The following is a 20,393-nucleotide window of genomic DNA, read 5'->3' as shown; positions in this document are numbered from 1 at the left end:
GTTTTAGACCCATTTAAGATTTGGTTTTGTGACATTATTTTCATAAAATTAATTGTCTAAAATGATGTCACAATTATTGCTAATTGATCATTTTTTTTAAATCAGCATTAAATGAAGTACAACAAATTTTAACGGTAATATATAAGAATATATAATATATAATAGGCCTATATCACTTTATGTGTGTGAGATGAGACATTTAATGAGAATTTGGGAAGGAAACATGCTTAATTGTTATGAAAATAATGTCACAAATGTCAGAAAAAAATAATAATCGTAATGGTCCTAAAATAAGATTCATTTTCTTTAAGAAAAATACATTATTATAAGCATTTTTTATTATTATTTTGTAGTGAAATATAACCCAGACACATTCCTGACAGGGTCCATGAGATTCAGGCATGTTTCCACCACCATCATCAGTTTGGATTGTCCAGTGTCATCAGTGTGACTCCCAGGTTCACAACTATTTGCTATAACCTCCAGTGAAACAAGACAGAACAGGTGGCTGTGGGAAAACTGTTGCCTTTTCTTCAAATAAAAGTCACAGTTTGAGAATGTCAGGTCATGTATGAAGAGCCACCCTCATACATGCTGCAGAATCGTTCCTAATCACTTGCCTTATATGGAAGCATCAGTCCAGCCTCGAGCGGGCAGAGAGCCAATCAGAGCGCAGGAGGGCGGGGTTTGTTGTTTAAGGCTGAAGCCAGAGCGAAGTGCACAGCGCGGCATTAAAGCACCTGAGAAACACGCTATTGCACGCGCACAACCGCTGCCTACTTACTAGGGAAAGTTGCACACTTGCAGCGCTGGAATAGTTACGCATGGGCTATTTTCTGGAGTCAACACACTGGACATATTTTTGCTTGGATATTTAAAGCTGATATTTTAAACTGAAGTGGAGTTTTTTCTTTTCTTTTTTCTTTCAAGTATATCATTAATATGCGATTTTTGACTTGAACACTTCATTTCCACACTGGAGATTTCGGATACGGCGTTAAATGTCAAAAGGGATCAGCTGGCGCGGTGTTCAAAGTGACTCAACCCCTCTGGAATAAACTTTCCTGCAGCTGAGAGAGACTGCGTGTGTGTGTGTGTGTGTGTGTGTGTTTGACACAGAGAGAGAGAGACAGTTGGATGTGCGCGCATGATGAGCTCGCGGCTTCTGCTGCTGGTGCTCGCGGCGCTCGCGGCGTGCCTGCGGTCTGGTCGCGCGCAGGTAAGCTTCACCTGATTGACGTCACGCTCGGTTTCTCTGTCTCTGCTGGAGTTTAATTTATATGTCTCATTTAACAATAGCTGCATTCAAAGATCAATTTTAACTGTCTTGATTTCGAGGATGAAATTTAAGCAAACTGTAACAAATGCCCTCATAAGCACGCCTGACTGCGTATTTTGGCCCCAAAGTGGAGGGCCCCCACCCTTCAGGACCCCGATAACAGAGAAACTCTACTAGATTTGATGCTTAATCTATCTGTATTTGTTTATGTCTGCAATTCTAAACTCAAACAAATCCACAGTTCGTGCTGCCAGCATTAATGTGCATTGGATGGATTCCCAGATGCTCCGCTGCCAAAACCATCACTCAGTCCAAGAGCATCACTGTCACGGCTTAAACCCCAATTATGCTGTCCATTTAACACGACAGTACGCCTTTAGCCGTATTAAAATAGTGCTGTGAGTTCCTATAAGGTCCTCTGTACACTATTTAAAAATAAAGGTCATAACGATTATTTTTTTCTTTCAGTGATGCCATAGAATAATGGGGTTTTTGGTTCCTCAAAGAACCTTTCAGTGATCCGTTCTAATGTGAACATTCCATGGATGTTAAAAGTTCTTGATGGAACCATAAATGCCAACAAAGAAACTTTATTTTTATGAGTGGAACTTGAAATTGTATTTTCCAGACTAAACGTCAAAATAGAAAATTTTTGACAACTTAATCAGAAGTCATGGTGGAGTCTGATTAAGGTTTTAACGAAGATTATTTTTTAACAATTAGACCGATTCGCAAATCTCTATAAATGACTCGTTAGTGAGTCAGTCTGAATTTAAAAAAATGCTTATTCAGTAGTCCAAGTCATAGACATTCACTGGTGTGGGAATCCTGGTAACAATACAAAATAAAACAGTATATATCAGTTGATATTTGGCTGCCCCATCAATGGATAGTGCACATTTTTCATGTATTCAAATTAGAGGTGGGCGATCTTCCCAAAATTTCATATCACGATCCTATAACAATCACGATCCCTGATCTGAATCGCGATCTTCCCAAATTAGATGTAATATCGAGAATATCCTGACTGGAAAAAGCTTTATGCTTTTATTCTAGCTTTATGCATTGTTTTTTTTATTTTATCTTTTATTTTTATCAAGGCTTGAATGTGGTTAAGTTGAACAAAAAATGCAACATTTTGAACAAAAAGCTGAGAAAATCGTGTGTTGTCAAATACTTCTTCCGGATCGTATTCAGACGATGATTAAAACATAGATGGAATAGATTGAGTCCATCAACACCCTGAAAGCTTCACAGACCTACACATCTTCCTGGGTCAACATTCAGTAACATTTGGCAGTTTTGATTTATATGCTGTTTAATCACGTTATTTTACATGTGCAAAAGCTATGCTTCTATCGCTTGTTTGTTTCTGCCTCTTTTTCGCCTGTGTTTTTATCTAAAGATTCTGTACTCTTTGAGAAGATGTCATAGCGCCTCCTACTGTATAAGGCCATGTGTCCATCAAAGCTAGCCAGTGCTCTGCTGAAAACGGTCTTGCTGTGGGCATTTGAGAAGGTTGAGTTCAGTTGCATTTCAGTTGAGACGCGATATGTACTACGATATGGAATATCCACAGAACTGTTATCTGATGTCGCAAATAGTTTGTTTCTGAATGTAAAAATGTCGACACAATGCAACGTACTTGCTCTGGCTCTCGTTTTGGATGAAGAGATGTGCTTGTTGTCGTTATCATTGTACAAGGAGAATGTGATGGTTGGTTAGGATGTTATTCTTCCCGCCCCTCCTGCACTGTGATTGGACGGCTGAGTAAAAAGTGACAGTAACGAGCGCTGTTTTACCCAAAGTTGAACATTCTTCAACTCTCGTCGATCAGTAAAAAACACTGAGCACTTAGTGTTCAGCGTGAAATAAACGCTCAGAGCCTAAGGCCGTGTGTCCACCATAACGTTTTTTTCCCCCTAAGTCTAGCGTATTTTTCGAATTGTTTTCAATTTTTAAAACGTTTTTTTTTTTTTTACCAGTCTGAAGAATGTTCAACTTTGGGTAAAACAGCGCTCGTCACTTTTTACTCATCCGTCCAATCACAGTGGAGGAGGGGCGGGACAAATACAACACTGACCAATTGCCACATCCAGCTTGTACAATGACAACAAATGACAACAACAAGCACATCTCTTCAACCAAAACTTGTGCTGGAGCAAATATGTTACATTTTGTCAAAATTTTTGCAAAATCAGATGCTAGTAACAGTTCCGCGGATATTCCGTATCATAACACATAAACCGTCTCAACTGAAAAAACACTGCGTTGGCGCCAGCATTGTCAACTGGCTAAAAATGCTTTAGTGGACACATGGATTAACAATGAAAACATTGATTGCAGGAAAATTCAGTCCATGGCAGAGAAGCGTTCCGTCTTAAAAGACGGAAAATTCGTTAATGGCGGGGAAACCATCCGTTCTCTAATAGAACAGATTCAGCAGAATCATTAATGTATCTTGATTTGGGTTGCAGATATTCTCACATATGTGTCCTGACCTTTATGAAAAGGTCTTTATGACATGCACATCAATTGCCATCCACACACACACACACACACACACACACACACATTATAAGACCTAAATCCCCATTGTGATGTTTCTGTAATCCGTCTCTTGAATTGCATCATCACCAAACTTACAAAAAACCCCACAAACCTTATGTCAGGCCTGCCCTCTAAAACAGAGCCCTCGATTCGGAGTTTATAAGGTCACAGATGATGGGATTTTGGTCCTCCAGCTGATGCATCATAAGTCTTGTGTATAAGTTATATAAGAGAGGAATAATCTAGGCGGCACGTTACAGACGTGTGGATAGAATCGCATAAGATGATTGGGCTTTGGGTTGCTCTCATTAGGCGCGTGTCACAGCCCGTGGGATTAAAAAAAAAATCGAAATTGCTTTTGCAGACATGACTCAGGATTCGAGCGAATGAAAGCCGAAGACCTGAGAAGAGCGTGCTCAGATGTGCATTGAATTAATGACTCAGTTTTGGAAAATGGAAGATGGATGGACCTTATTGTGCTTGTGCTTATCCTTATAATACTTAATCTCTCTCTCTCTCTCTATGTAAGCATGATTATTGAAGCTAGCTCAGACTTTTTAAAAAAATCAAATCCTGCTCTTTTCATCCTCCTTTCAATACATTTGTTTATTCGACCTATGTGTATGTGCAGGTGTGGGTGTCACTCCATGGATACAGTATTTCTTTATGTCTGAAGTCTGAACTCAGTAATGGCTGACTGCCATGTGGCCGGCCTATAAAGTTTCGTGTGTGTGTGTGTGTGTGTGTGTGTGTGTGTATAGCAGTCCAGGTCGATAATTATACCCCATTCCTCCTCAATTTTCCCCTGGATGAACTATTGGCATTCCTGCATCCCATGATTCATTATGGCATGTGGCAAATGGGAGTGATGTCATCCTAATGGGATCAGTAAACGTTACAGCGCTACACACACACTTGCACTTGACAGTGGGTGATATACTGCTTTAGTTTATGTGTGTTTCACTCTGACATCGCAGAGTTCACACCACAATTATAACGATAGTGACAGAGAGGAACGATATCGTTGTAATCACTTTAAGAATAAAAATGTTTTCAGCTGATGAATGATAAAAATATTGACAGCCAATCAGAATCCACCTGACTCTAAAGAGCTTGAGCATTTAAAGTGGCAGGACAATAAAACTACAGTGTGTTTATAATAAATGGAACGTTATTGTGCATTTGGACACTAGTTATTGTTATAGTTAACTTTTTAGTCAATGTTCTTGGGGATTTTTGCACCAGATACAATCATAATTTAGTTTTCCATGACTGTTTTTGTACCCCATTCCCCCAATTCTTAAATTAAGAAGGTTATTGGTACTGTACCTTTAAGGCTTCTATATGTAACGGAGGCCAGCTAGTAAGAGTAGACTGACATTAGAGACTGAAGTCTTTAGTCTCCTTGTTAAGAGCGCCCGCCTCCGTCGCTGGAGAACCGGGTTCAAGGACCGCACAGAGTAGGGCAAGTAGGACCTGAGGGGTATATATGTAAATCCTCTTGTTATGATTGTTTGCTCAGTGATATTCTCTTCAAACTGTCACTCTGCCATTACTGTATTTGACTTGAAAAACACAACTGACTGTATTTATGACCCTATAGAACCTATGCACTAGTAAACAAGCGTGCAGCCATCTTTAGAATATTGTGTTTGAACTTCAGTTTTTGCGGTAGCTCTGTATATTTCTATGGCATCGCTGTCAAAGAGTTACTAGCTAGTGAAGTGGATTTACTTATTGTAGAGTTAACGAAAGTTATCATGAGCATTGTAACGTTTGAAGTGGAACAAATGTCAAATGACCGGGAAGATTTTAAAACGAGCGGTTCATTCGTAAATCTCTCAGATCCTCCCTTCATGCTTTGGACATAAAAAACGGAAGACAGAAAGGGGGCGGGGCTACAGAAGGTCTAGTAATAGTGCCCCTTGTGGCCACATTGAGAATGCATTACATAAGTTATGAGTTATGAATATATTTCTTATACGTTTCGCACACATTTAAACATCTCTCTGGCATAGATACAAGCATTCACTTTCCAACCTGATTGCACAAGAAAATTTTGCTGTTTTGCAAGTGTGCAATTTCATACAAAGTTTGAAGTTCAATTTATAAACCTACCTCTTGGAATATCAAAATAGTTACGAATTGTTGTAAGACTGTATGTTAATATATTCAGCAGCTTGGATTACCTCACACACATGCACTGAAAATTTTAAAAAAGTTTGCCTTCTATGTTCAAACTGGAGTCAGAAAGATGGAGAGACTCAAGAAGTGACAACATGTAGACAACATTTCTGAATGGATAGTTGATGAATTTTATGTTGCTTATGTGATGTTATCCTCTAGTCATTGATTAGCATATTCTGTCTTGATAATCAAATCTTATTCCGGGGGGCGGGGTTTATTTAAATTTTAGGGTTTGTGATGTCACTAACCCTGGAGGAATGTTGTGTAGTCTCTACCAGCCGTTTGTTGTAGTCCTTAATAAGCAATTTCTGGAAAATAAAATATCTCCAGGGCCTGAATTTCATTTTGGAAAATGGGGGGGAAATCCCCCCTTAGGTGATTCTTATGGGGGGGAATTTTTAATTTGAGGGGGGAGTTTAGACTTTTTTTTTAATTACATTTATCTCGCCTAAATGTATGCTTAGCCTACTCATTGCATTTTTACAATGGGGTCATTTTGTTCTTAAGAATTTACACAACTCAAGGAAGCTTGATTTCAATCTTTGAATTAAATTGAAAAAAGTAGCACAAATAAATACAATAGAATAAAGATATCAATAAAGAGAAATAAAGAGAAAAGTTTTTGCTTAGGTCTAAAACTAGTAGGCTATTCAGAAATACTACAGAGACTGAATAAAGTAGCCTAATCAAATGTAAAATAACACTGGGTAGTATTTTAGTCCTGACTAAATTAAATTCATAGACTATTAATCCTGATTCCTTAAAATGAAAGCTATGTTTTGTTGTTTTGACAAACAAATTAATGACAGACACATATGGCTGCTGTCCCTTTAAGAGCTAGTGCACGGATCCTGTTTTCATTATACGGTCACGTGCGATTTATGCTTATTTAAGACATAACCGACTGTGTTTAGATTAGAGGATACTCTCCAAGACCGAAATTGACATCATTTTCTTATGTTTTTGACTGTTAAAGCGATTTATAATCCACGAAAAATAACTTTTGTTACCCGCGAGCTGTTTGTGAGGCTGCTTTACTCTATGTATGTGTGCAGAGAAAAAAGCATCTCTCAGACAGCGTGCAAGTACCGAAGAGTTTAAAATCGCGTGACTGTTTAAACTGGTGAGACTTGAAAAGACGTGCAAATGGTAAACTTTAGTTACTCGTGATGCAATGCTGGCCCGATCGACTCCCGAAACGCGAGAGTGTATTTCCGCCGCCTGCTGCGCGCTTAACGATTGCATTGTGCAACCCATTTTGAGAGACGCGAGATAGAAGACGCAGCGCCGCTGAATCACTCACGCTGTTTGTGAAATTGCGTCTCGCTGACAGTTTTAAAATGACTGATTTGATTTTCCATCTGCGTGGATTAATTTACTAATACAACCTGAACCTACATGCTAAAGTGAATCAATGTTTGCGGGAATTTCCCGCATTATAAATGGGAGACCTGCGGGAATGATAAAAAATATGCGCAATACCCGCAATCCCGCACCGAAATTCAAGCCCTGATCTCGCTTTGCCTAAACTTTGAGCGTTGTAACTTTTGCGGCTTAAACAGCAACATTACACACTAACTAAAGTTAGAAAAGTGAAATCATAATCAACCACCCCTTTAAAATCGTTTAATGCACAGCTAGCCGTGGATTATCTCGCTTATACCATGGTCATTTAGCAACATTGACAACTTAAAGTTGATGTTTGCAGCGCAGACCAGAAGGGTAAAATTGACGGTTACTTCCGTCAGTTAGATATAGCATTTTCTGCCCGCTTTGAATCAGACACAGAGATAAAGCAATGCGTAAGATTGCGGTTATTCGAATGAATGAATTATAGCATTTATTTCGAGAGAGAGAGAGAGAGAGAGAGAGAGAGAGAGAGAGAGAGATGCGTACCTGCATCTGTTTGGAGTCTCTCTCTCTCTCTTAACGATGAAGCTGTGAGTACTTTAGAATAGCGATGTAACCCCCTCGTTGCTGAGAAATATAATGTAGCGATTCAGTAGCGAAGCTATTTTATTGATAAAAGTCACGGGGCAGCGTTGATAGTCAGGAGTCTGTTTGAATGAGCTCCTGAATGTTTCTGTGTGCGGTTTTATTGCACACCTTCCAGCCAATCAGAATTGAGTATTCAGACAGATCATGGTATAAGGGTTTTTCAGTGGCTGATGCCAATATCTACAGCAGGGTAGCCAGTTTTGCGTAACAAAACCAGCCCAATTGCTATTCAAAACCTGCCCAATCACTGCCAAACACAGCCGAAGCGCGTTCTGAGGGATAAACAATTGCATTCTGGCAGTAAAAATAGTTATAGGGCTTCAACCCTTCGACTAAAAAACACAACCCAAGGCAACAGTGTAAAAGTAGCCCAATTCTGCGGGAAAACCACAGACTTAGCAACACTGATCTAGAGATCAGGGTGGCCAATGATTTTATGCCGATACGTGACACAATTTTATATTTTGGAACTGAAACCCAAAGGGGAACTACTATTGCAGATGATTGCCAAACAGACAATATATCTGCCGATTAATCAGCCTGAAAAACATATCTATTACTTGTCTATATATAGTATAACTTTGTTTTTAATGACATTCCCTTTAATGAGTTTATTAATAATAGCATAATTGTTGTTTGTAAATGGTCTGAAAAATGGTCTGAACTGCAGTACACTGTATTTAACCTTAAATTATATATATATATAAGGAACTCTGTGTGTAGGTGAAAAATGTATGGTTGGTTATGGCAATATGTTTTATTTATGTATTTATTTTCCCATTGTGTGTCGGCCACATGACACTGACCACATCACACACACACTAACCTGATTATGAGTAATGCAGCTTAATAAAGGACAGCGACTCTCCACACATGCTCTCTGTAACTCTGCAGCACGTGCCGTATGTCTGTGCTCAGCCAGGTGTCTGTTATTGCACTGAATACGTCGGCTAGACATGGATGTGTGTATGTTATTGAAATTCTGACCCAGACAGGTGAGTGTCTGTTCAGAAACCTGTTTGACCATCTCTCTCTCTCTCTCTCTTTCTTCATAAGGGTGACCCTCTTCCTCCATCTCTGGTGGATTTAGTGATGAACAGCCCGATCTCATCCGTAGATGATCTGAAGAGACTTCTAGACGTAGAATCCGTAGGTAAAGCTGATCCCATACCTTTAACAGATCCTATACAAAACACTTATACACACACACACATTGAGATAATACAATATCTGACCAAAATGTTTCCAGAATCACCATTAAATATTTGAAAAGCAAAAATTATATAAAAAATATATACCATTTTTTTTTTAAATGTATTTTTTATATAGTTTTTTTTTTAAATAAATTTAGCATTTACTTTATACTCATTGCAAATGACACTTATGAAATTTGGTTGCATAGTATATTTGGTTGCATAGTTATTTATTCTATTAGCCTACATATTCTCTTTTTATCATGCATTGGCTGCCTTACTCTCTACATATAATCATCAGTCACTGAAAACCCATATCAGAAGTACTTCAAACAAGTAAACGTCTCGTCATTTGTGGAATGTGTGTGTTTTCTGGGGTGTGCTGAAGTGGGAAGGTGAGGCAGGAAAGAGTGAGGGGTCTGGAATGCAGTGTGTGTGCGCGTGTGTGTGTATGCATGTGGATAATGGTAATATTTACATGAATGGGCCGTGTATAGCCCCTCACAGGCACAATAGCAGTGACCTTGAGCCCGGTCCAGCTCTAAGTTTACAGAAGGGACACAAACACAAGGCTACACTATTGTTCCCTATACCAGAATCCTCTGTTTCTGTATGTGTGTGTGCATTATAGCCAGCTTTAACAATGTTCTGACCCTTGCTACGAGGACTACAATACCAGTCACTCATTACACTCACTACAGTAGATTGACAAGCCAATTGGTCAGATTTACGGCAAGATGTCAGGACAGTGGAATCAAGAGGGTTCAAAGGGCAACTCCAGGTCTTTAGTATGAGACATACAGAGACACAAACAAATGCAGAGACAAAGCACAGTTGCGCAACTGAAATGCAGGTTTGCAGTCATATGTACACGTTCACATTGCAACAAACAGCATAGTGTAATATGAAAAAAGCGGACTGTGATTGGTCACCTCACTACTGTCTGAGTGGGTGTATTTTTACACTACGTAACTAAAGTATCTCTGCAACAGGTGAAAATATATGTCCTTGGCTTAGTCCTTCATCCTGATAAAAAAAAAAGATGCAAAAAAAAAAAGATTTCAAAACACTGAAAAACAAAAAATGAGAAGAAAAATTTGAAAATAAACCATATACAAGTAATATTTTGAAAATATCTTGATCTGTACATTCCTAGACCAGACATAAGGCCTGATCGCATCAAGAACAATAACTATATAGATAACTATAAGATAACTAAAGTCAACTAACTACCCAAATTGCTGAACGATGTTTCACATTTTTTAATCACTCCTTCGTTTTGTCTTTCATTGTCAGAGGAAGACGATGAGATACCCGAGAGTGAGATGCACTCTAACGGAACACACAAACGTCTTCCCAGAAGCCTTAGTAAGTCTTCAAGCATTCCCTCCCTTCCTCTCTTTGTCTCTTTTCCACACTCCCGTCTCTTCATCTTTGTCCTCTTGCAGAATTTCAATGTATTTCCAGTCTGTGGCGATTATTTTCAGACACTGTGGCATCTCCATTCCACAATGGTGTTGTGGCTTTGTTGTGTGTTTGTGCGAGTGTGTGAGATGTGCGTATATGAGCCTGGAGTCTGCTGTTGCGTCTCTATGATTGATTCTGTCTCGTCCTGTCTCGCCACATGTCCTTAGGTCACCCTCAAACACACACACACAAGTTTCAAAGCTCAATTTTACCACCCACGCTTCTTTCGCACATGTACTCGATCTATTTCTCTCTCTCTGAGTGCTCACTTTCAGTCAAGTGCGCCTTGAGTCTGTATACACAAACACACTCTGACAGAGCTGAGAGGGTGAATTATAGTGTGTGTCTGTAGTCTTGTTAGTCTGGTTTGTCTAACTTCCATCCAGGTTGGCTTCTGCAATGTGGAAATGATAGAGAGTATAAACGTTAAATCACCCAGTGCCTTTTCTATCTCTCTCACAGGTGTTCAGGTGGCACAGCAGGCCATGTGTAAGGTGAGAACAGAAGTTATGGAAGTGACCCGTGCGATGCTGGACCGACGGAACGCCAACTTCCTGTTATGGCCTCCGTGTGTGGAAGTCCAGCGCTGTTCAGGCTGCTGTAACACACGCACCGTACAATGCGTGCCAGTCATCATTGAAACACGACATTTACAGGTATTCATATGCAAGTTTACAACATTTACAGTTGTAATGACTTTTCAGCCCTTTCTGAACAACAGCAAAGTATTCTAAAATATATTATAAGGCACTATAATAATACCTTAAAAGATTTATTTTGGCAAAATTCGAAACCAGGATTTGTAAAAAAAATAATCCAACAAAATGGTGGTCAAGATTTAAGAGATATCTTAAAGTACCCCTGTAGTAAATAATTGTATCCCTTAAAACTCATCTTTGATCACCAAAATGACATATTTAAAAGTTTTTTTAATGCTTTTAAAATAGCTTGAATGTAACTCTTCACCCTTGCTTCATTTAGTATACGCGGTTCTATGAATATGCAAATTAGCCCCGCCTCCACTCACTCACAGCAATGGTGTTGACTGATGAATTTGCACATGGTTAGTCTTAAAGCATATTAAAAACACCATATAGACATACAAACAACATTAAAAGCTTGATTTTCACCACAGGGGGACTTTAAAACTAAAAATGTACTAATATTTCATTCAATACCTTAAAATGTCAACAACAAAAAAAGTTACAAATGTAGTATCTTACCCAGTATTTGTGTGTACTACATTTGTATACTTATTCGTGTGTCACTCTGTTAGTGTAGCAACATGCTAACATAAAAATGGTTAAATCTAATTACAAATACACTATTTTACCCAATATTTATGTGTAGCCTACTGTGTATTTTTATGCTCATTAGTGTATTACATTTTTCGCTTGTTAACATGAAAATAGTTTAGTCTAATTAGAAATACGCTATTTACCCAACATTTATGTTTTTATGCCGTGTCATAAGCGCGGACCGATGACAGATTGACGAATCATTGACAGATGCTTTGCTAGAGCTGTGCTGGGACGGATTAAACTATGGCGGGTCATCATAAAATCAGAAATAAACATTTGATATAGAGTGCAATAAAGCAAGATAATTAATCAATTTACAAAGGCTATTATTCGACTGTATGTGATTGAAGTCTTTGACGCAAATAATGTTTTAATCTACAGTTTACATAAATTATTTGCAAACTTTTACTAGTGTAATGTTTACTAGTTGATTCATCTGAGATATCAACCCACTCCTGTACTTCCTTTATATAATCATCAGACGATCTCTTCTCAATAACCGTAAAGCCACAAGATGCACGATGAAACAATTGATGGCAGTAAAGCACAATTTTAGTTTGTAATCTAATAAGATGACATTGTACTGCTTCAATCCATTGCGCAAAACGAAGTGTAGCTTTTGGTCACGATAAACCACTACTTGCTGTAAAAAGTAGTTAGCCACTGAAAAAGCTACACTGTTTTAAAAGCCACTGAGCTACTGACAATCTTAGTTAGTAGCATCGCTACTTGTAGTTATCTACTCCCCAACACTGTAATTAGTGTACCACATTTTTAGCTTAGCAACATGCTAACATGAAAATAGTGGAGTCTGATTATAAATTGACTATTTTACCACACATTTACACTGTGTATTTATTAGTGTTTCGCATTGTTAGCTTAGCAACATGCTAGCATAAAAATTGTTAAATATAATTAGAAATGTAACAGTGTCCTTGTGTTCCGAAATTAATGGTTAGCATTATTTTGATATCTCTTTTTGTTTGTCTAGATGACGAAAATCCAGTATATCAACCGACAACCAGTCTATGAGAGGGTTGTCATACCCGTGGAGGATCATGTGACTTGTAGCTGTCAATCACGCATTTCTGCACTCAGCCCACGGCTCCAGACCACACCTCTTCCTCCGCCCAGACTCCACCCTAAAGTAACGCTACCAAAGACCCAATCAAAAGAGGAACTACATCGCCATGACGAACTTAAACATAATCAAAGGCTCCATTTGGAGGATAAAGAGAGTCAGGAACTACAATGGCAGTCCAAAAACACCGTCACACACACACAGGGCTACCGACAAAGCCCGTACCAACATACACTCACACACACAGCAGTTTATGTGAGCGGAGGAGATGTTCCCACCAGACAAACCACATTAGGAGATCCACACATGATGAGTGACGCAACACAAACTGAGGAGGTGAAATCTGAACACAGTGGCGACAACATGCCGAAAAAGACGCAACAGCATTACGACAGACATCTGCAAGAGGATCAACAGCCAGAACCACAGCAACCACAGGATAAAACGACACCACAGCAACCAAAATACAATGCTACCCACAATCCCGTCCAATCAGGGCACAGCATGCCACACAGTAGCCAATTAGACACTTTTAGTCGCACTTACAGCCACGTTGAGGTGATCGGCCAATCCAGCGGCTTATCTGAAGTGTTAAGTCATCACTCTGACCAATCAGAAGTTAGAAAACTTCACCACCACCATCACCACCAATCAGAAGCAAATAATCAAAATATGCAGGAAAGGGAGCAGCAGCCAGAAACACAACATCATCTTCGTCACCAAAACCACGGACACCATCACCTTCACCAACATACGACGCAAGCAGTTAGCCAACAACAGACAAGCACACAAAAAACAGGTCAGTGTCTAGATCGTCTACCGCAGGGGTCTCCAACCTTATTTCATTTGAGAGCTACTTTAAAAAAATGAAAGTGGAGAGAGCTACTCAAGTTATACAATACTTAAATCTCTAAAATAATGTCTCATAACTCTCATATTAACAACTTACAACCTAAAAGAGTTTTTGAAGGACTACCCTTTAATGTCAGAGAAAAGAACAGAATCAGAGATTACAGTTTTTTTATGGAAAATAGTACTTTGCATATTATACTGTAAAAACACATAACTATAGTTGATTTTATAGTGCATCATAATGAAATGATATGTATATATACTATATATTATAGTGACCAAAATGATCACGGTTATCACAGAATCCTGTTCAAAAAGTACTAATACTACACAATGAAATTAGTTCACCAAGTTTTATGTCGAAAACCAACAAATAACAAACAAAATTAGCATCAATATGCACTTTTTGTTTGCATAATGATTTTAAAGGAGTGTCTCAGCATTCTGCTTGCCGTCATGTTTTCACACCGAACGAAACCTACGCTGCATGCTTGCCTCTGTGAGACTCCTGCTAACTTTGCCTGCTTGATTGAAACTTTGTTTGATTTTCTGTTATATTGTAATTACATTTGCATATTCATAAATAATAACCTCACGTCATATATGTCAAACTTGATTTGCATTGGAGGGGGTGGAACACCTGTCTATATTAGCTCACTCTGATTAGATGAAAAGTACGTCTTGGCCGTTCACATATCGCGTCCAAAAACACGTGGAAGGCGTGGCTGCGCTGCTTCTTGCAAAAACGCTTGCGCTCCCATGGCGTGTGCCGTTGCTATGCAACCATGAACCGTGCTCTCCACAACAACAAAGAAGTTTTAGTAATGGATTTCCACCACCGAAAAACGCTTGCTGTAGCTCTGCTACAAGATTTATTTACGAAGAACACCCATATTGTTTGGGTGCACCCCCATCCTTCATGTTGACTGAGCTTTCAATGTTGTTAAGGAAAGGGTGAAGCTGATTGGCTGGTTCTTGTCACATGACCTGCGGTGCGTTTGCGGCATTCTGAAAAGTTGATTTTTTTTTCCCGGAAAAAACGAGCGCCCCGATTCTATTATGAGCGAGACATACATTTGAAATAACAGAACTTGAGCGTGCAAAAGACGTGATATGTGAACGGCCCCTTGGCGAGCTTCCTCCAATCAGGCTACTGGTAGCTCGCGAGCGACGTGTTGGAGACCCCTGGTCTATCGGGTCATGGTGTGTGTGTGTGTACACATTGTGTTTTGATTAGTAACTTATGCTTCCTGTTATTCTTTCCATTTCTTTAACGTCAGAGGTAGCATATAAAGTCAAGGGTCAACAAAGTAATGTGATGCTAATATTATGATGGCTACTATGAGGCTAACGCATTCCATTCTTCTGTCTTCTGTTTTCTTCATTATCCCATAGTGCCGAACACTCCTCCCACCACCCCCCCAGCCCCACAGACTCCGCCCCCTCTCCAGCCCCCGCGGAAGAGACGGCGGAAACACCGGAAGAGGATGAGCAAGGCCTCCATGAGAGCGATGATAATGTAATGCTAATATTATAGTATGGTTATTGAAACATACTAATAAGCAATGATTTGGAGCTGAATTGTGTCATTTCTGCGTAACTAGAGTCACCAGAGAGAATTGCAAAAATAATAATATTTTTGTGTTTTAGACCTCGTTGGATGAGAACACTCAATAGATTGCAATTCAGATTGAAAGCATTAGTGGTGCAGAAATGACACACTGCAGCTTTCACCAAACTTTTACATTTTAAAGTGAAATCTAATCAATCTAATTAATCTCTATCCTCTAACAGGGTCATGTCCTGAAGAAGACCAAAGACTCTGAATTGCTGCCAAAGGCCCAGGAGCAACCACAAAGCTGAGAGTCAGGGTGGAGACACACAGGATATAGCAGAGACACACTGGAAATCTTTTTATAATAACTGGAAATGTCTTTGATCTTTGCCAAATAAGCTCCCATGAACTACATTTCCCATCAGCCACTGCAGTCGTAGAGCTGGCCGTACTCAGGATATCCTGTGAGCATGGACTTAAAAGGGATTCCATACAGACACAAACACAGCCTGCCAAATAGCAAGACCGTTTTTAAAAACACAACACAATTACGGTCTGCCAGATACGCTTCATTCAGCTCAACAACTGCCAAATGCGGTGCAATATTGACTTGAACCACTGTTTGGCCAAGGGTCTGGCTCAAATCAGTGATTAGCTACATGGGGAAAGTCAAAGTAGCCTTCAATTGCCAATGAATGATGTAGACCCACTGGTGGTTGGGTTGGAAAACAAATGTGGACTATTTATCCACTGGAGGAACTACTGGAATAGCAAATGGAAGAAGTTGAAACTGGAATATATGTGAGGACTTTGAATTTGGACTCTCAAAGAGCAAAACAACTGGGAAAATGAAGCTCAGGACTTCTAGAAAAGTATAAAATACAAATAACTTCATCTCAAAACGTATAATCTGTAAATTTTTCAAGCTACTCAAACACTCCAAGTTTATTAAATGGCAAAATATCAGCTGGCTAGATATGAAATCGAGGAGTAAAAGCACTTACAAAGCAGTTTTTTGAACATGTACCATGGTAATATGATGGTATTCATTGAAGTACTTTGGAGTACCATATATATATACCATGGTTTTTGAATATGGTAATCAATCTGATACCATGGTACCGCCTCAGTACTTTCTTGTAAGGATCTCTCAGTATAATGCACAGTATTTAATTAGTGCAAAAACACTGGAATATCGTACACTGGAGATTATCAAATGCTAAGTGCTGAAAGCACTAAATGTTCGCATGTTGGTAGATGCACGGTCAAATAGTTCCTAATTCAATATTTATATGAAAACAAGAAGATTGTGTTTAGCCGTAATGAGGTTACAGTGAAATACTCCCATCCTGTAGGGGGCGGTATGGAGTGCTCTGTCATTTTATGCCTGCTGTTCCCAAATGTTCGTCTGTGCATTCAACTGCTTCTGGAATCTTGTAAAGCTATAAATTAACTGTTTGTAAATGATGCACTTCTCTTCTGGCTTTTTACGTAACTTATTTATAAAAGGTATAAAAGAGTAATTAATTGTTATTTGTTTGGATGGAAATTATTGTTAATGTAATAATGCTATTTTAATATAAATATAAAAAGTGTTACATTTATCATTGGTTTGATGTTTTTTATAGCATTTTGTGAAAACAAGACAATATTAATTCAGAAACGACTATGGCTATGGCTTCGTAAAGTTGGCGTGAAATCAAAATTAAGCCTATTTACTTTGTTAGCGCACATTGCTTGCCTAGTGGTGAACAATTCATTTGTGCAAGTCAATCCACACAAATAAAAGGGAAAGCCTACTTTTCTTGATTCAATCAATATCCAGCGGGGGGAAACAAGCCACGCCCTCTATTTTTCTCATTCAGTATTCTGTTTCTCTCAGAAAATGTCACAAAACTGAAGTAAAGTCGGTCACAACATCCGGTTCACGCAGACTTTAAGGGGCATTTGTCTTCCAGTGAACAAAAAACATTAATTTTAAACTATTTAGAGCCTGACAGTAATTGTCTGGATAAAAGTGTGTTATTAGACAAAGTTGAAGGCCTTAACCCTACACTTTAACCAAACTAATTGACTGATTGGTTGTTGGATGACTAGTTGACCACCCTGAAACCATCCCTACTTGCTTAGGAATAAGATAAGATATGACATTAAAGTCTGAATTGTGATACAATTTTATTTCAGGAAAGTCATAAAACAAATCAAAATCCCTTGGCTTGAAGCCAAGCCATATTTGGCGACCATCTTGGATATTCTCAATGTAGTTTTAGCTATATCATACACATATAGTGTATTAATCAAATACAGCCAAGATTTTCTTTATCTGCTAATCTGCAATACAATCTGATAAACACAGTATCATAAATTCTACTTCTTTAGTGCAAATATAAACAATTTTAAGCTGTTCCTGCTAATGCGCATGCTAATGCTTCCTCAAAAATCAGTGTTCGCAACGGCTTCAAAATGTTGTGTCTGTGTGTGTCTGATATGGATGAGTCTTTCTAGGCGTGTAGCGTGTGGTGGTCACATTACAGTTGTGATTTGTGTGTGTGAAGGTGACAGGTCGCAGTGGTTACAGACAGTCGTCATAGCAGCACAGATGGACGTGTACGCAGAGGGAGATCAGGTGGTGTAACAGATACGAGAGGCCTGGCCTGGAGGAGATGAACTGATAAATGTTACGCAGACAAAGCAAATAGACGGGAGGGCAACAGAAGGGTGTTGGTCTAACGGCAAAGTGAGAGGAGAGGTAGAGGAAGAGAGGGGAGTTGAAGAGAGGGAGTGTGAGAGGAAGAACATGTAGGGAGTGAGTCAGTGTAAGTTATAAATCTTTACGAACACAGCCGGTCTACTCTTCACAAGTGCTCAGTAACCTCAAAGTGGGAGGTATGTGAGCGTCTGGGGCCCCCAACATGGGACTGCCTCGTCAAGTGAGGGTCCAAGATGAGCTTCAAGTGTTAAAAAATAGATCTGAAGTGTGAAAAATTAAGTTTTGACCAAGATGTTAAAAATGCATAATGGGTAAAATATTCTCCACACGAAACTAGTACTATACTGCTTACTGGGCAATCGAAATTATTACAATCATTACATAAAAGACATAATTATTATTATAAGATGAAATAATAAGATTAAAAGTCATAATTATGACGGTTGAAATTATGAGATAAGTCATAATCATGACATAAAAGACAATTGTAAGATAAAAAGTAAAGGTTATGAGATGCCAAAATGGCATAAAAGTCATATTTATGACAGTAAAAATTATGAGATGCTTAATCATAATCATAGCATAAAAAGTCATTTATGACAGTCAAATTTATGAGATAAGCCATAATCATGACAAAAAAGACAAATATAAGATAAAAAGTTGAAATTATGACATTATGAGATGCTAAAACATAATTATGAGATAAAAATATAATATAATAATAATGACAGTTTAAAATCATGACATAAAAGATAATTAGAAGATAAAAAGTTGAAATTATGAGATGTCATAATCATGACAGACAATTATAAGATAAAAAGTTGAAATTATGAGATGCTAAATCATCACTATTATGGCATACAAAGTCATATTTATGACAGTCAAAATTATGAGATAAGTTAAAATCATGACATAAAAGACAATTATAAAATGAAATGTTGAAATTATGAGATGCTTAATCATAATTTTGAGATAAAAAGTCATATTTATGACATCTGAAATTATGAGATGTCATAATCATGACATAAAAGACTATTATAAGATAAAAGGTTGAAATTATGAGATGCAAAATCATAATTATGACAGTTATATTTATGACAGTCAAAATTATGAGATAAGTTATAATCATGACATAGACAATTATAAAATGAAATGTTTAAATTATGAGATGCTTAATTTTGAGATAAAAAGTCATATTTATGACATTTGAAATTATGAGATGTCATAGTCATGACATAAAAAACTAGATAAAAGGTTGAAATTATGAGATGCAAAATCATTCTTATGACAGTTATATTTATGACAGTCAAAATTATGAGATAAGTTATAATCATCACATAAAAGACAATTATAATATAAAAAGTTGAAATTATGCAATGCTAAATCATAATTATGGCATAAAAAGCCATAATTATTACAGTGGAAATGATGAGATAAGTCATAATCATGACATAAAAGACAATTATAAAATAAAAAGTTGAAATTATGACATGCCAAATCATAATTATGACATACAGTAAAAGTAATATTTATATCTCATAATTTGACTTACCTAAAATATTTACTTTTTATGTCTCAATTGTCTTTTATCTCATAATTATGATGCCTTAAAATGCTGTCTATGAAGGCAGCTCACTAGGTTTTGGAACAAAGCTTCTGTCTCTTTAAAAGTCAAGATTATTTCTTAAAATGCATAATGCTACTCTGGAAAGTTAGCAATGCCTCTAAAGATGCAAAAACCAAATTGACAGGTAGAATAGACAAGCTTTTCATTTTTTGCCCTTCATTCAACCCTGAGAGGGAAAAGGTTCCAACTAGGAGGAGGATGACATAAAACAGTGTGTTTGTGAGTGAAAGCATCTCCGTCTGCGTGTGTGTGTGTGTGTGTGTGTTGTGATGCATGCTGTGGTTTTGGTGTGTTAGCGTGATGTGAGAGCTCCAGCTGACCCCTGGCACACCCTGCATCTTACCCTCACTGAACTCACTCACACCTGGGCTCCACCTGGCCTGATCTCCCCTGCCCCGGTCAAACCTCCATCCATCCACACTGCTCAAACAACCCGGAGTATTAACAAGTATGTGTGCATTTAATATAAACTGCAGATTTAACCACAAATGATGCATAGGTTTGTAGCGTTTACACGCCAGAAAGGGAAAGAGGGGGTCACAAGTGCTCTACAATCACTAGCTAGGGGTCATAGTGTTGCAAAGTGTTGTCCA

General features: G+C 38.2%; 1 protein-coding gene across 2 annotated transcripts; it reads left to right on the top strand.

Moving 5' to 3' along the window:
* Positions 1–718: 718 nt before the first annotated feature.
* pdgfba (platelet-derived growth factor beta polypeptide a) lies at positions 719–17,264 on the top strand (the record flags this gene model as incomplete). 2 transcript variants are annotated; one of them, XM_081385131.1, is made up of 7 exons in its annotated part: positions 719–1,219; positions 9,071–9,167; positions 10,504–10,575; positions 11,137–11,330; positions 12,967–13,855; positions 15,304–15,427; positions 15,703–17,264. In XM_081385131.1, the coding sequence occupies exons 1-7, from the start codon at positions 1,148–1,150 to the stop codon at positions 15,713–15,715; spliced, it is 1,461 nt and encodes a 486-aa protein (XP_081241257.1). In that variant the 5' UTR covers positions 719–1,147. The 2 variants fall into 2 exon arrangements, with proteins under 2 accessions (XP_081241257.1, XP_081241258.1); XM_081385132.1 differs by lacking the exon at positions 15,703–17,264 and having other exon boundaries at positions 731–1,219; positions 15,304–15,431.
* Positions 17,265–20,393: the final 3,129 nt, after the last annotated feature.

This window comes from Scardinius erythrophthalmus (genome assembly GCF_964197995.2).
Source record: "Scardinius erythrophthalmus genome assembly, chromosome: 14".
Classification (NCBI taxonomy): Eukaryota; Metazoa; Chordata; class Actinopteri; order Cypriniformes; family Leuciscidae; genus Scardinius; species Scardinius erythrophthalmus.
This window is presented reverse-complemented; position numbering and strand designations above follow the sequence as displayed.